The 13,142-nt window shown below is 46.8% G+C and overlaps 3 protein-coding genes across 6 annotated transcripts in view; 1 reads left to right on the top strand and 2 right to left on the bottom strand.

The window, feature by feature from the left end:
* Positions 1-13,142, bottom strand: part of upf2 (UPF2 regulator of nonsense mediated mRNA decay) — a 72,893-nt gene that overhangs the window by 18,302 nt on the left and 41,449 nt on the right. The gene's annotated exons all lie outside the window — the stretch shown is intronic.
* On the bottom strand, positions 180-3,170 carry kics2 (KICSTOR subunit 2). The gene is made up of 3 exons (XM_070992321.1): positions 2,939-3,170; positions 2,123-2,411; positions 180-1,443 (listed from the first exon to the last, which is right to left on the bottom strand). Exons 1-3 carry the CDS (start codon positions 3,168-3,170, stop codon positions 624-626), a joined length of 1,341 nt encoding a protein of 446 aa, XP_070848422.1. The 3' UTR covers positions 180-623.
* Positions 2,992-13,113, top strand: tmem19 (transmembrane protein 19). 3 transcript variants are annotated; one of them, XM_070992323.1, is made up of 9 exons: positions 2,992-3,223; positions 4,719-4,807; positions 8,687-8,834; positions 9,509-9,622; positions 10,277-10,414; positions 10,617-10,693; positions 10,780-10,957; positions 11,437-11,646; positions 12,121-13,113. In XM_070992323.1, the coding sequence occupies exons 3-9, from the start codon at positions 8,705-8,707 to the stop codon at positions 12,279-12,281; spliced, it is 1,008 nt and encodes a 335-aa protein (XP_070848424.1). In that variant the 5' UTR covers positions 2,992-3,223; positions 4,719-4,807; positions 8,687-8,704; the 3' UTR covers positions 12,282-13,113. The 3 variants fall into 3 exon arrangements, with proteins under 3 accessions (XP_070848424.1, XP_070848423.1, XP_070848425.1); XM_070992322.1 differs by lacking the exons at positions 2,992-3,223; positions 4,719-4,807 and adding an exon at positions 7,340-7,617 and having other exon boundaries at positions 12,121-13,111; XM_070992324.1 differs by lacking the exons at positions 2,992-3,223; positions 4,719-4,807 and adding an exon at positions 8,536-8,595 and having other exon boundaries at positions 12,121-13,108.

Here is a 13,142-nt window from a genome sequence, read left to right as displayed (position 1 = left end):
CATTGTTGTTCAAACCCGTATGTCCGACAGGAAGTGAACGCCTCACCATTCAAATGAACTCACCTCTTCTATTGAGCTGTGACGTTTAGCAGCTAAGGAAGGTCCGCTCTGCAGGACCCTGAACGCATCATGACGTTTAGGGCTCCAACAATCAGACCAGTGTCTTTGAGTATTTACTTGATAAAAGATTTTAATGATTCAGCTGATGATCAAATTTAAACTTTGTGGGTTTTTGAGGTTGAAACTAAAATCAGAATTTGAGGTTTTACGACGTTTGCTGATCAGGAAATGAGGTCGGCTGTGTAATCATCTCAGAGCTTTATTCAAATTGCATCAAGAACAGTAAATACAAGCTAATAAAAATAAACATTAAAACAGTAATTAATGCAAATTAAAAATCTTAAATAAAGGCTTTAGGAGTCAGCAGCTTCGTGTTCGTTGAGCCTCAGAAGCAGAGAAACATTAATTTACAGAGGAGTTGAACTGGTGCGTCTCTTTGGTCTGGAACTTTTTTGGCAAAATAAGATTCAGAGCAACAGGAGGAACAGCTGTTGGACCACAGGAAACAGTTTCCACGAGAAGACGAAGCACTTCAGTCATCCGAGAGATGATCTGAGGTCAGCTCAGCCCTTGGATCCGGGTTTGAGGGTGCTGAAGGGTTTGGAGTTCCGCAGCGAGCCCGAGATCTCCTGCAGGAAGGCGGCGATGTGCAGATCTTTCTCGGACTTCCTGCCGTCAAAGATCACCACCAGAGTGAAGTGCGGCTCGGGTCGCGTCAGGTAGTACGTGCTCTGGACCTTGTCGTCGTAGAAATGCACCACCTTGTCCAGAGTGTTGAGCTCGGCGGCGCGGTCTCCCATCATCATGATGACGTTGGGCCAGTGCGTGAGCGGCCGCTCTCCGGACGGCAGGGACACCACGGCGGGGAACTGCTCCACGCCCTTCGGCGCCTCTCGGTACGAGTGTGGGTGGTGGTAGCCGTGGCCCTGGAAGCTTTCTGAGCCGCGGTTGTCGAACACCAGAGACACGTTGCTGGCGTCGTGTTTGCGGATGAAGGAGCTGATCTTGCCGTGGTAGTCCGGCGCGGTGCGGGCGGTCAGGGCTCTCATGTCGGCCGGCGCCGTCTGCCGGCTCAGCGCTTCGTGGAAGTAGAAGCTGAACTTGGCGAGGAGCGCCGCCTGGAAGCGCTGCAGCCACACGTATAGGTGCGGAGGCTGCACGGCCCTCTGGGACTGACCTCCGAACAGGTGCTTGCGGGTCTCTTTCTGCCGCTGGAAAAGCTGACCCCAGGCGGTGAGCTTGGAGTTGGCGCTGTGCAGGCTGAGCAGAGCCGGCAGGAAGCTCCACTCTGACACCTGGGCCTGGCAGCGCAGCAACTGGGTCACCACGTCCACCTCCATCTGGAAGCCCTCCTCCACACGGCACAGGATGGGGTGGTGGAACCTGAGGGGGCGAGGAAGAGGAGGTTAGTAGTAGTAGTAGGAACAAAAGCAAACACATGCAAAGACAGCGGCTGACCTAATTTGTGGTGACCTGAAAGTAGCTGTCCTGCTGAGAATACATTCGCAATTAAATCTGAGTGTGGCAGTCACACGCACCGCAGACATGCACGCACGCACGCACGCACGCACGCACGCACGCACGCACGCACGCACGCACACACACACACACACACACACACACACACACACACACACACAGTGTCTGGGGTCCATATATTCCTCCAGGTCTGCAGATGAACATCACCTTCACCCTTCACTGCTCGCTCACATCACTGCCGTGTGGCGTGTCGTCCTGCGACCTGCAGCAGCTCCGCGGCTCAGCCTGCACTCTGTTCACTCTGTTCACTCTGTTCCTGCTGCAGTCGCAGGACACATTTTCGCTGACACGTCTCGGGGGAAAAGGTGGAATCCTGCGCTTGCTGGATTAAGCAGAAAGTTTTCCTCCTCCAACCCCAATCTGTCATTCCCTCCTTTGCATGTTTCTGTCTTTTACCTCACAAATTCAGTGGTGGACGAGAGGTTCAAGCCTTAATTTGGCTAAATACTTGTTTTCTTAGAAGAACAGGATTAAAGAATGTCACTTTAGGAAATACTACACAGTGAAAACACTTGTCACACACTTGGTGCTGTATTTGTGCAGGATGGCCTCCAGCGTGGTGACCAGCTCCTCAGAGTTGATGCTCTTCTGGCTGCCCAGCGAGTGCATTTTCTCGTACAGGTCGGCCATCTCCATGCGGGCCTGGGTGAAGTGGCACAGCTGCTCTGACAGGTGCGACAGCAGGTCCTCCAGGTAGGAAGCGGAGCCCGGCTGGCTGTGACGCCCCATCGTCACCACCTTCCTGAGCTCGTTGTACAGGGAGGTGTAGATGGTTCGGATGGAGTCTTTGCGGCTGAAGAAGGATTGGCCGCCTGAGGAGGGAGAGGAGAGGAGGAACTGCTGCTTAGAAACAGAGAGTTGAAAATGGTGCTTTTAGCGTCCATGTGCAACAGCGCCCTCTGGTGCAGGAAATCTGTAGCTGTGCCTCAATCTCTCTTAATATCAGCTAAGATAATGGGAAATATAAAAATTTAACGCAACTATTTCCACATCAGGTGGTGAGTGGTAAGGCGGGAACACAGTGTGACCTCTTGAAGAAGCCACCCTGAGGAAGATATCTCGATGATAATAATACTTCACTCTTTTGGTATAAATACTTGTTAAAGCATCACAAAGCAGTCAGTCCCAGGTTTAGAGCCTTCGTAATGGGTGGCTTATTAAGAAGCTTATTATTTAAGATGAAGGAATCGGACAATCACGCTATTATTGATTATTGCTTTTCTCCTCATATATTAAGGCATGACAATAACGTTAAGATACAGACGAGGACTCCAGCTGAGAAGAGGTTTAAGCTGTTTCAGGTGTTTCTCACCTTTTGTAAGAAACAGATTAAATTTACCCATTTTCTGTCCGAGGAACGTCATGTTGTGATACGCCTTCTCCGCCGCGGCCAGGTGAGCCAGAGCGGCCAGCAGGGCGGCCCAGATGGCCCCGGCGCTCTTGCTGTTGTCCTTCTCCTTCTCCACGTAGTCCTTAGCCCGGTCAAAAGAAAACATGCCGAGCTGCGTGAAGAAGCTCTCCAGGATGGCCCGCTCCCGGGGAACGGGCCGCAGCTCTTCCACCTCCGTCATGGCTCAGAGACTCTCCCCCAAACGGACCGGCTGCCTACCGGAGCGAGCTAGCGGTGAGCTAACCGTGTTAGCACAGTGACAGGCTAACGTCTGAGCAAGAAACGACCATTTTTCTAACCAAAATACGCACAGTCTGCCGACTTTAACACAGCCTGGCCATTGTTCCACACTGTAGCCCTTCGTAGATATGTAAACAAATGTCTTCACCCTGTACTTAAAACCACAATTTAAAAAAAAGTGCCCGTACCAAGCTAACGACCTAACCGCACGACGCCATATTGGCTACATCGGATGTAAATACTACGGAAAGGCAAGAGTACCAAAATAAACGTTCGGCAGAGTTTACAGCAGATTATATATATTATAATACGTGTGATACACATGTGCAATTCTAATCTAATCTAATCTGAACACACATCTACATGTAAATTTCCGTTTGGGATGAATAAAGTGTCTATCTATCTATCTATCTATCTATCTATCTATCTATCTATCTATCTATCTATCTATCTATCTATCTATCTATCTATCTATCTATCTATCCACACATTCCTTTACTCATTCACAAATCCACTGAGACACAGCTTCACAAGCCTCCACACACATTTGTAAATAATATTTCCGCAATAATACTGCATGTATTTTTTAAAGCAGTACAGCTCAGCTGTAATCACAGCTCTGACGGCGCCATTCATGTATGTGTATGTGCTTCTCAGACATTCATGGTTTTCTGGCATCTTTAGAACCACTGAGATTATTTCTGCTTCACTGAGGCTTCTGTGGAGTTAGAGGCCCCAGGCCAGAGCAGTTAGTCAGGGTCTAGCTGGATTCCTCCTCGTCCCTCCCTCAGTGTGTCCTGTTTGTCTCTCTCTGTTTGTGTGTATGTGAGTGTCTCTCAGGGTGTGGCAGCCTTCTCTCCTCCGCCCACCTACTCACCTGCACACCTGGCGAGTTTTTCTAAGAATATATATAAAATATAAAATCTTTCAGCATGGACCATAAAACCTTAAAATTAGCATTGCTTGATGGACTGCGGTCAGTTTGTCTGGTTTATGGTCAAACTCTTCAGCAAACGTTAATGTGCCCACAAGTTAAGATGATGAATATCGAGATTATTATATCTGATAGATGTCAGCAAGTTAGCGTCGTCATTGCGAGCGTGTTAGCATGCTGACGTTAAAATGATCTCAAAGCTCGGTCTCACTGTGCCGCTGAAACGAATGGAGACAAGGCCTGTTTGTCTTTGGGATTTCCTATAATTATTAATTATTAAAAGTGTTGGTTATTAATCTCAGGGTGACACGGTTTCCACATGTCCTGACTTTTCTTTCCAGGCTGCCAGCAGGCTTCTGGTGGAGTGTCTAAGATGTTGAGATATTGCAAAGATTTTCATGAACTCTGAGACATTTCAAGTCAAGTTAGATACCAACAACTACATTTCCCATGAGTCTTTGACACATGCATGCCCCCTCTCCCTCTCTCCCTCTCCCTCTCTCTCTCTCTCTCTCTCTCTCTCTCTCTCTCTCTCTCTCTCTCTCTTCTCTCCAGGGGTGGATCTCAGCTGCCTTTAAAAGTGTTCACTGTTTCAAAATGAGGACAAATCATATTTACTCTCCTCCTCCACTCCTCCCTGCTCGGTAGGTGACATTATCTTCTGTGTGTGTGTGTGTGTGTGTGTGTGTGTGTGTGTGTGTGTGTGTGTGTGTGTGTGTGTGTGTGTGTATTTCAGTCATTTCAGTAAACTGCAGTAAATGTTCATTTCATATTGGATAGAAACAGTTTGAGGTTTGTGTCTTCTTTAGGTGTCACACAGTGTTAAATGACGCCTCACTGAAGTATTTACATTGGATCTGTGTGGAGTTTGTGGACAGATTAAAAAAGGTAAACACCTGCTGGAAGAGAAGACGTAAACACTGAAGAGACTGAATTAGGGTTACAAAGTCCTGCATGATGTTGAAAATTATCATCAGATGAGAAAAAATGTATTAAGATTTTTTTCTCAGGTGGGCAGTAAAGAGAGCATTACAGTAATCAGTTTGGCTTGAAATAAAAGCATGAATCAGTCTTTCAGCATCTTTTTTAAATTATAAATGGTCACACTTTAGCTGTTTCTAATGTGGAAAAATGAAGATTTGTAACCTCAGATTTAATTCAGGGAGTTCATTTCTAAACAGCATCTCTTTTTGTTTTAGTTTGAAGAGTTTGGTTTCAGTTTAACCACATTTGACTGAAGAAGTTATTGCTCGTCCACTGATTGATTTCCAAAACACAGCTGGTATTTGGGTCTATAGCAGCAGCATCATTTGGTTCAGCACAGCGGTGTGTCATCTGTGTAACTATGTAAACATACATTTTGCTCTGTAATGATGGGACCAAGCGACGGCATATTATAGTGAGAACAGTAAAGGAGGCTAGCTTGTCAAACTGAAAACAGATGTTATGTTTCTTTGAAAACCGTAGCAAACAACCAGTCCGCTATGCCTTTAAGTCCTTCTTATGTCCCCAAGGTAAACAAAAAAAAGAAAGAAAAGAAAATCCAGTCAAAGTCAAATTACTCATCTCATTTTATCTCATCACTCTGACTTGGAGCCGTTGAGCTGTGATGAAGTAACACAGCTGAGCTTTGAGGGACGGACAATAACACGACAATGCTCACTTTGCTTCATTCATGTCAATTCACCCCCTTTAACCTGAAATATTCTTGCAATTAAGATTCGAGATTCAAGATTCTTTATTGTCATGTACTTGTAACAATGTAACATCGTCACCAGTAATTAAATTTTTTTGTGCTTGGTGCCAACTCAACTTCATGGTGCAATAATCGCTAAATTAGCCTGAATATCAGTTTAAATAAGCCCTTATCTTTTTAAAAAGAATCCAAGAAAATCTGTAAAAACAAGTCTTCAGTCTTCAGCCGTGCTGGCCGTCCTGTACTCAGGCACTTAGTGGTTTAAGCTAAATGCTAACATTGTCATGCTAACATGCTCACAGTAGTAATGCTAACATATGATGACGAGCAGGTATGTTGACCACATTCACCAACTTAGCTGAAAGTGTTAGCATGCTAATGTTTGCTAATAAGCTCTAAACAGCACATCTGAGGCTGATGGGATGTCGTTAGTTTTGCAGGTATTTGGTCATTAACACATTATGCCTGTATTAGATTTAGTTGCAATCCATCCAACAGGTGGCAGATTGTTTTAATAAAAATAAAAAATCTCTCTAAGATTTATCCTCTGGGTATCATCAGTGTGTGCACAAAATGTTATGGCAGTCCATCTGAGAGTTACCGAGATATTTCAGTGTGGACAAAGTGGTGGACAGACAGACAGACCTTTAATCCACCTTATTATTATATGATTAAAAAACAAACACAAACATCAACCTCATGCTGGCACTGAAGGAAAAGTCATGGCCACCAAATTAAGGAGGATTCATCCTCTGAGTACCATGAACGCAGCGTAACCCACCTCTTCACCGTCCATCTGTATTTTCAGTGTTTTGCACGTTGATGATTATTTAGCAAGTGACTAACTGATCCATAGGATGTTACATCAAAGATGACCTGATAATGAAAGAAAGCTTGTGTTCATGTGGACGCTGTATGAACAGTTTGAGACAGAGACCTGTTTGTGCTCTCAGTCTTCTTTCAGGGAGGAAGATGTTTCCATGTGATCACAGTTTACAGTCAGCACCTTGTCCACAGCTTTATAATACATGACATTTACAGGAATTATATGGGGGATGATGACCCTGGTGGTATGATACAAATCTTTCCAAGAAATTATCTGAACTAATCATGTAGCAATGAAGGCACTTGAGTTTAGTGTCTGTGGTGTAATGTAAGCATAACACTGATTAACTGGGTCAGCTGTCCGTGAATTCTGCGAAACTGGATCCATGTTTGATTCGACACTGACTGATTCACACCTTTGACTCTTCACCATAGCAACGCCAGTCGAGGCTCGTGGGTATTTCAGTATCTTAGACTAGTCCATATCACCAAGTCAGAATTACGATCAGAAAGGAAAGGAAGAAGTTTTTCATAATTTATCGCTACATTAAAAAGCGATTATTGTCCCAAAACATGTGCGGAGTGTTGCCTGTTATTTCCAACACCGCTGAGATTTTAAACAGGTTACCGTCCCTTTAAGAATTGTCAACGGTTTGTTTGCGGAAGTCGGTCCGTCAACTAAACCTTCCCCTCCGGTGCTTGAGAGTCAAACACGGTGCCTCAGCTGAGCAGTCAAGTTGTTGTATTCGTATGCTACCTACTCAAACATAGTTTTTCAGTTGATGTAGTTGTTTCGTATAAAGAAAACATTTTGGTCCACGTCTGAAGAGAGAAATAAACTTTCGTCTCAGCCGTAAAAGCTGTTCAATTTAGCGAACTTAGCTTTCAACGAAGGCAGACGGTCGTAACTCACGATGGCTCCGGAAATAACAGGTGAGTTCACGTCCACTCAGCTGTGTGTAATTAAAGAAGGGCTTACATTTTAGCACTGTTGAGATGTTAAATATAGCTCAACGTGTTATTTTTAATACCTTAAGACGGAACATATTAGCACATTTGCTAACGTTAGCCACCGTTGTTGCTAGCTAACGTATGTGGAACCTTTCCATTGTCTCCTCGCCAACGTTGCTGTTGTCGTGTGTAGTTGTTAGTATGAACGATTTTACAGCATAAATGATGACGTTTGTCAGTTTCTTAAGGGGAAACTCATCTCTCATTTCACGCCGAATGCTTTAAAGAGCTGTAACGCAGGCTTAGAGGTGAGCGGACAGCACAACACGCAGGTGCAGCGGTCCTTTCCTTTTCACGTGTGGAAGAATGAACGATGATGAAGGCACTCAGCTGTGCCAGAGGAGCAGAGTGATAGCACATACACAGTTAGAGTATTGCTCCTACTGCAATAGTCTAATATTCCCCATGTTCATTGTAAGTGTAAGTGACTGGAGGCAAAACAAGGACAGTCCTTGTTTTGTGCCAAAATGCGCTCACAAGTTCATCTGAAACGAATGTTTGGCATCTGCCTCAGCTCAACAAATCAAACGGGTACCCTTCAGAGTTAGTGCCCTCAGTGTAGAATCACCTCTTTGTGCTTCCATAGACACAGTTTCCCTGTTGAGCTGCAGCAAAGGGATAAACAGAAGCAAAACCAGTGGATTCTGTACTGAACGGCTGAAAGCTCCACTGTGTTCACCAGCTGCTCTCCTGCTGGGTCTGTGTCACGTTCGAGGCCGAGCAGGTGGTGTACTGCACGATTTTAGGGATTTGTCTCTGAAAACAGCTGCTGCGGCCAAAAACGGCTGTGTGAGAGCGCTGAGGGTGAACCAACACAATGAAGCTGGGAGCTGGGCAGCTAAACGATGATCTGAGACGCACTGTAAAGCCTCAGAAACCTGAGGGGACCTGCCAGCGTAGGTGACAGAGTGACTCGGCAGGTTCACACCTGGCGCTGTCACCACGTTGAATAAAAGGTAATCAGTCGCTGACCCTGTCTCCTGTCTTTCAGCTCAGTGTTTCTGTCAGCATGGAGTCTGAAAACGAGGTGCAGATGAAGGAGTATGTGAAGATGATGACTGACATGATCGTGCTGTGCGCCACCCTGGCGCTCTCCCTCTTCTTCTGGGTGGTCTCTCTCACCATCAGCACCTACTACGGTGAGTTCCTTTCAGTCTGAGGAACGCTGACGCTGTCGTTTTTAGGTGTGGATTTCAGATGCATGAAAGTACTTTTTAGTTATGGCCCAAAATCTCGTCTGTGTGGTCACATTTACCTTTGACCCTCGGACCTTGAGCCCAAGTGAACGTTTGTGCCACATATGAAGACTCAAGGCTTTTGGTGATGATGTGTTGATGAGAATCGGATGGATGGACAGACGGACGGTGAACCTGAAAACGATGCGGTCGGCCACAGATGTCATGTTGCAGAGGCATGAGAATATCCTGAGGGAGGAAAACTGAGTCAAGCCAAATCATGTGCTCTGTGCTGAATAGTCCCCAAATTCCTCAGCCTTCACACTCAGTGTGTTTGTATTTTTGCTAGAAATGAGCATTATATGTGCACTTCCTGTGCAAGTGTGAAAGTAAATCTTTCATTCACACAGCAGGCCGTCACACAGTTTGACCCATAAATAAGATTCACAGCTGGCGTTTGGTCAGGAAACAGCTGGAGAGGCTAAAGGTTTAAATGTTTCCTCTTCTCAGTGGAAAACTGAAGGTTTGCTGCTGCTGTCAAAAGATCCCGTCATTCACAAAATGTGGAAACCACCAGAAGCTTCTCCGGTAGAGTGATGTTGGTGATTATAACGCTGCGTGTGTGCGTGTGTTTACAGGGACACTGCAGCCCGTGTCGCCGTGGCGGTGGCTGTTCTCCATCTTGATTCCTCTGGTGATGACGGCCAGAGCGCTGAAGAGACGCAGCCTGGACCGCTCCGGAGCACTGGGAGGTGAGCGCATGTCCATGAATCAACCCTTTTAAAGCAGCGCTGGCGAGTAATTTTACTCGATAATGGATTGAGTGCGTTATGAAAGGAGGCCATTGAAGCGACGAGCCCACAGAGAATTAGCGCTCCGCTCGGCTCTGTGGGATGTTTCTGTTGAGACATGTGACACTTAATTGTTCATTGTGGGCATTTAACGAAATTATGTTTGGTGCTTGTCAGAGAGCAGCAGATGGAAAAACAGCAGAGTAACATGCTGAGACGTGTCTGAATGGCAGGTAGACAGCGACGTCTTCAGGGTGGAGGGGATCAGGGCTTCCTCGGCCCGTTAGATCGAGCTTCAGACGACCTACAGTTCTTTAACGATAAGACTTTATTGATCCCACAGCGGGAAAATTTAGTCATTTTTGGGTGACATCCTGCCCGGAGAGCAGTCAGCAGGGACAGAATAAATCCTTGTGGCCGAACCCACCAAAAGGAATCGATTGGACGTGTGTGAAAGTAAACATCTTAAAAGAGGCATTGATGGCGTCATTGGGCGGCCGTTTCAGGAAGTGACTGTGGGCGTTTTAATGCGTGAAGCGGCTGATTTGTGTTTCTGTCAGTTTTTGGCATTTTTAAAGGTTAACAGGAAGTCACGTGATCTCCGTTTCCTCTCAGCTCTCCTCGTCGGCTTCGTGTTGACGATGGCCAACTACAGCTTCTTCTCCTCCCTGCTGGCCTTCTTCATCACCTCCTCCAGGCTGACCCGCTGGGGAGGAGCGCAGAAGAAGAAGATAGACGCCGAGTACAAAGAAGGTGAGAGGCGGGAAGGAGCGGCGTCTGTTCGGATGAATCCGAGTTCAAAATGTCGTGTTTTACGTGTGTGTGTGTGTGTGTGTGTGTGTGTGTGTGTGTGTGTGTGTGTGTGTGTGTGTGTGTGTGTGTGTGTGTGTGTGTGTGTGTGTGTGTGTGTGTGTGTGTGTGTGTGTGTGTGTGTGTGTGTGTGTGTGTGTGTCAGGGGGGCAGAGGAACTGGGTCCAGGTCTTCTGTAATGGAGGAGTCCCCACAGAGCTGGCTCTGCTCTACATGATTGAGGTGAACACACACACACACACACACTCTGATCCAAAAGTTTCTGTGACACTGCTGCTGCTGGTTTCTGATTGGCTGTTGTGTCTCAGGTGGGTCCAGGTGAGATTCCCATTGATTTCAGTAAGCAGTACTCGGCCTCCTGGATGTGCCTCGCTCTGCTGGGAGCGCTGGCCTGCAGCACCGGGGACACCTGGGCGTCAGAGGTGGGGCCTGTCCTCAGCCAATCACAGCCAAGACTCATCACCACCTGGAAGGAAGTCCCAGCAGGTGATAGGCCACAGGGAGCTGGGGGGTGGGGAGTTGCATTGTGGGTAACAGAGGCGGTATTTCTGGCTCTGCTGTGTCAGAGGAGTCTTTTCATCGCTTAAAGTCACGTTTGGGAAACTGGATCCAGTGAATGTTTGCAGCTCCAGATCTGATCTCAGATCAGCTGAACTGACAGAAACGACACAAACACTCAGTTCATCAAAGTTTATCCCTGAAAAAGAGATGAGAAGGCCCTGTTTTAACCCCACAGCGGGTCATAAGTTTGGAGTTTCTGCAGATGTTGTCGATCAGACCTTTGATTGTTGTCTGTGACCCAGTCGATGACCTGAGGTGCTCGTTCGAGGGTAAACAGAAACTTTCTTTCATGACATGAAAGTGTGAATACTGTATATATGTACGGACGAGTGTTCGGATGAATGGATGTGGTCGAAGGACGAGCTCCTCCTCTGATTCTTCCTTCTGTTCTCGTTCCGCTGCAGGAACGAACGGGGGAGTCACTCCCGTCGGATTGGTCGCCAGCTTCCTGGGCGGCTTCGTGGTGGGCGTGGCTTACTTTGTGATGCAGCTCCTGTTGGTCAGCGACCTGCACGCGGCCGACCCTCAGTGGCCCATCATGGTGTACGGCGGAGTGGCCGGCCTGCTGGGATCCATGCTGGACTCCTTCCTGGGAGCTCACATGCAGTATTCAGGTAGGAGCAGCAGTGTGAGGGAGGATCTGGCTATGTGCTGGAAGACTGCTGTATCAGCTGATCTCTATACATCCATTGATAAATGGAAATACTTCTCAGAGGAGACATGTTGAACATGCATAACGAGCTGCCTGTGCCTCGTTAATTAATGACGATACATGACGAACGAACGAACGAGCTGCATGACGTGACAGCAGAGAGCTGAAACCATTGATCCATCGACAGGAAATCGACTTCTTTGATCATTTTTTAAACAGCTTCTCGTTAGTTTTCTCTCTGTTTTATTTTAGAATGCAGCTGAATGTGATGACGCGTGTTTCAGTGTTTTCTGATGTTACAGATCATACGATTCATTGATTAATTAGTGATGGTCAAAGTGATTGAACGGTCGCGTTAGCCGTTAGCTCCAGCGTGCTGACTGAGTGCAGTTTGGACCTCTGGAGACGCGCCGCTCACCTGTCCGTCTGTCCTCAGGCTTTGACTCCAGCATCGGGAAGGTGGTGAGCTACGAGTCCGCCACCACCCAGCGGATCTGCGGGAAACCCATCTTAGACAACAACGCCGTCAACCTGTTCTCCTCCGTCCTCGTGGCGCTCATCCTGCCCGGGCTGGCGTGGGGGATGTGGCCGCGATAGACCGCCGACAGGTGAACGGCGTGGAGCGACGGACTGATCCGAGGAGACATCTGAGTACTAAACATTAAAAGAACACACACTCACACACACACTCTGCGTGTATTGTTATTCTTCATCTACTCCACGACGCCTGACTGAACGTAGACGAGGTCGCAGCTGAGGGACAGACGGACGGACGGACGGACGGACGGACAGTCAGTAACTCTAAATATATAAACAGGTGTTTTTATTGGCGATCTGAGTGAGCGTAGAAACCCTAAACCTGAAGGCGTCGGCAGGCGAACACAAGGCTGAAGGATCCAGGATGGATGGCCTGTGGACGCAGGACACGTCCCAGCGTGGCTGCTGGACAACACGTCCCGCAACCACGCTGGACACTCAATGAATAATCTGAACTTTGCATCAACGGATCAGAACCATGAGCCCGAAACAACAATCTGCGTTTGACCCCTGAAGAACTCCGAAACAAGTCAGAAGAGACACAAAAAGACGATAATAATGACGAGAAGACATCGTTTGGTGTCTCACTCTGTGGGGATACTCTGGATTCAGGATATTCTGCTGATGTTCACAGTGAACAAGCGTCAGTCAAAGAGCTTTAACAGTTTTGTCACTGAATGAATAACATGCAGTTTATCACTGCAGAGGATCAGAACCCATTCAAGAAAAAAGTGGAATTTTCCAATTAAATCTAAAAAAAAACACAATTTAGAAACTGTTCAGTGACTTTGTTCCACGTTTTTCATTCGAACAGTTTGTGCTCTGAATGTCGTGTTTCTGACAGCGTTAAACTCATTTCATGTGCAAATAAACTGCTCGTACTTTTAAATCAAAGGTGTGTTTCTTTTGTTAAAGTGTGTG

This window comes from Chaetodon trifascialis, chromosome 22 (genome assembly GCF_039877785.1).
Source record: "Chaetodon trifascialis isolate fChaTrf1 chromosome 22, fChaTrf1.hap1, whole genome shotgun sequence".
NCBI lineage: Eukaryota > Metazoa > Chordata > Actinopteri > Chaetodontiformes > Chaetodontidae > Chaetodon > Chaetodon trifascialis.
This window is presented reverse-complemented; position numbering and strand designations above follow the sequence as displayed.

Excerpts from the sequence above, each read along its gene's own strand:
- kics2 (XM_070992321.1), bottom strand. The coding sequence starts at position 3,170 with ATGACGGAGGTGGAAGAGCTGCGGCCCGTTCCCCGGGAGCGGGCCATC. Across the intron at positions 2,412-2,938 it reads GTTCCTCGGACAGAAAATGG|GCGGCCAATCCTTCTTCAGC; the intron begins GTAAATTTAATC and ends CTCCCTCCTCAG. Across the intron at positions 1,444-2,122 it reads CTGCACAAATACAGCACCAA|GTTCCACCACCCCATCCTGT; the intron begins GTGTGTGACAAG and ends TCGCCCCCTCAG.
- tmem19 (XM_070992323.1), top strand. The coding sequence starts at position 8,705 with ATGGAGTCTGAAAACGAGGTGCAGATGAAGGAGTATGTGAAGATGATG. Across the intron at positions 9,623-10,276 it reads CCGCTCCGGAGCACTGGGAG|CTCTCCTCGTCGGCTTCGTG; the intron begins GTGAGCGCATGT and ends GTTTCCTCTCAG. Across the intron at positions 10,694-10,779 it reads CTCTGCTCTACATGATTGAG|GTGGGTCCAGGTGAGATTCC; the intron begins GTGAACACACAC and ends GTTGTGTCTCAG.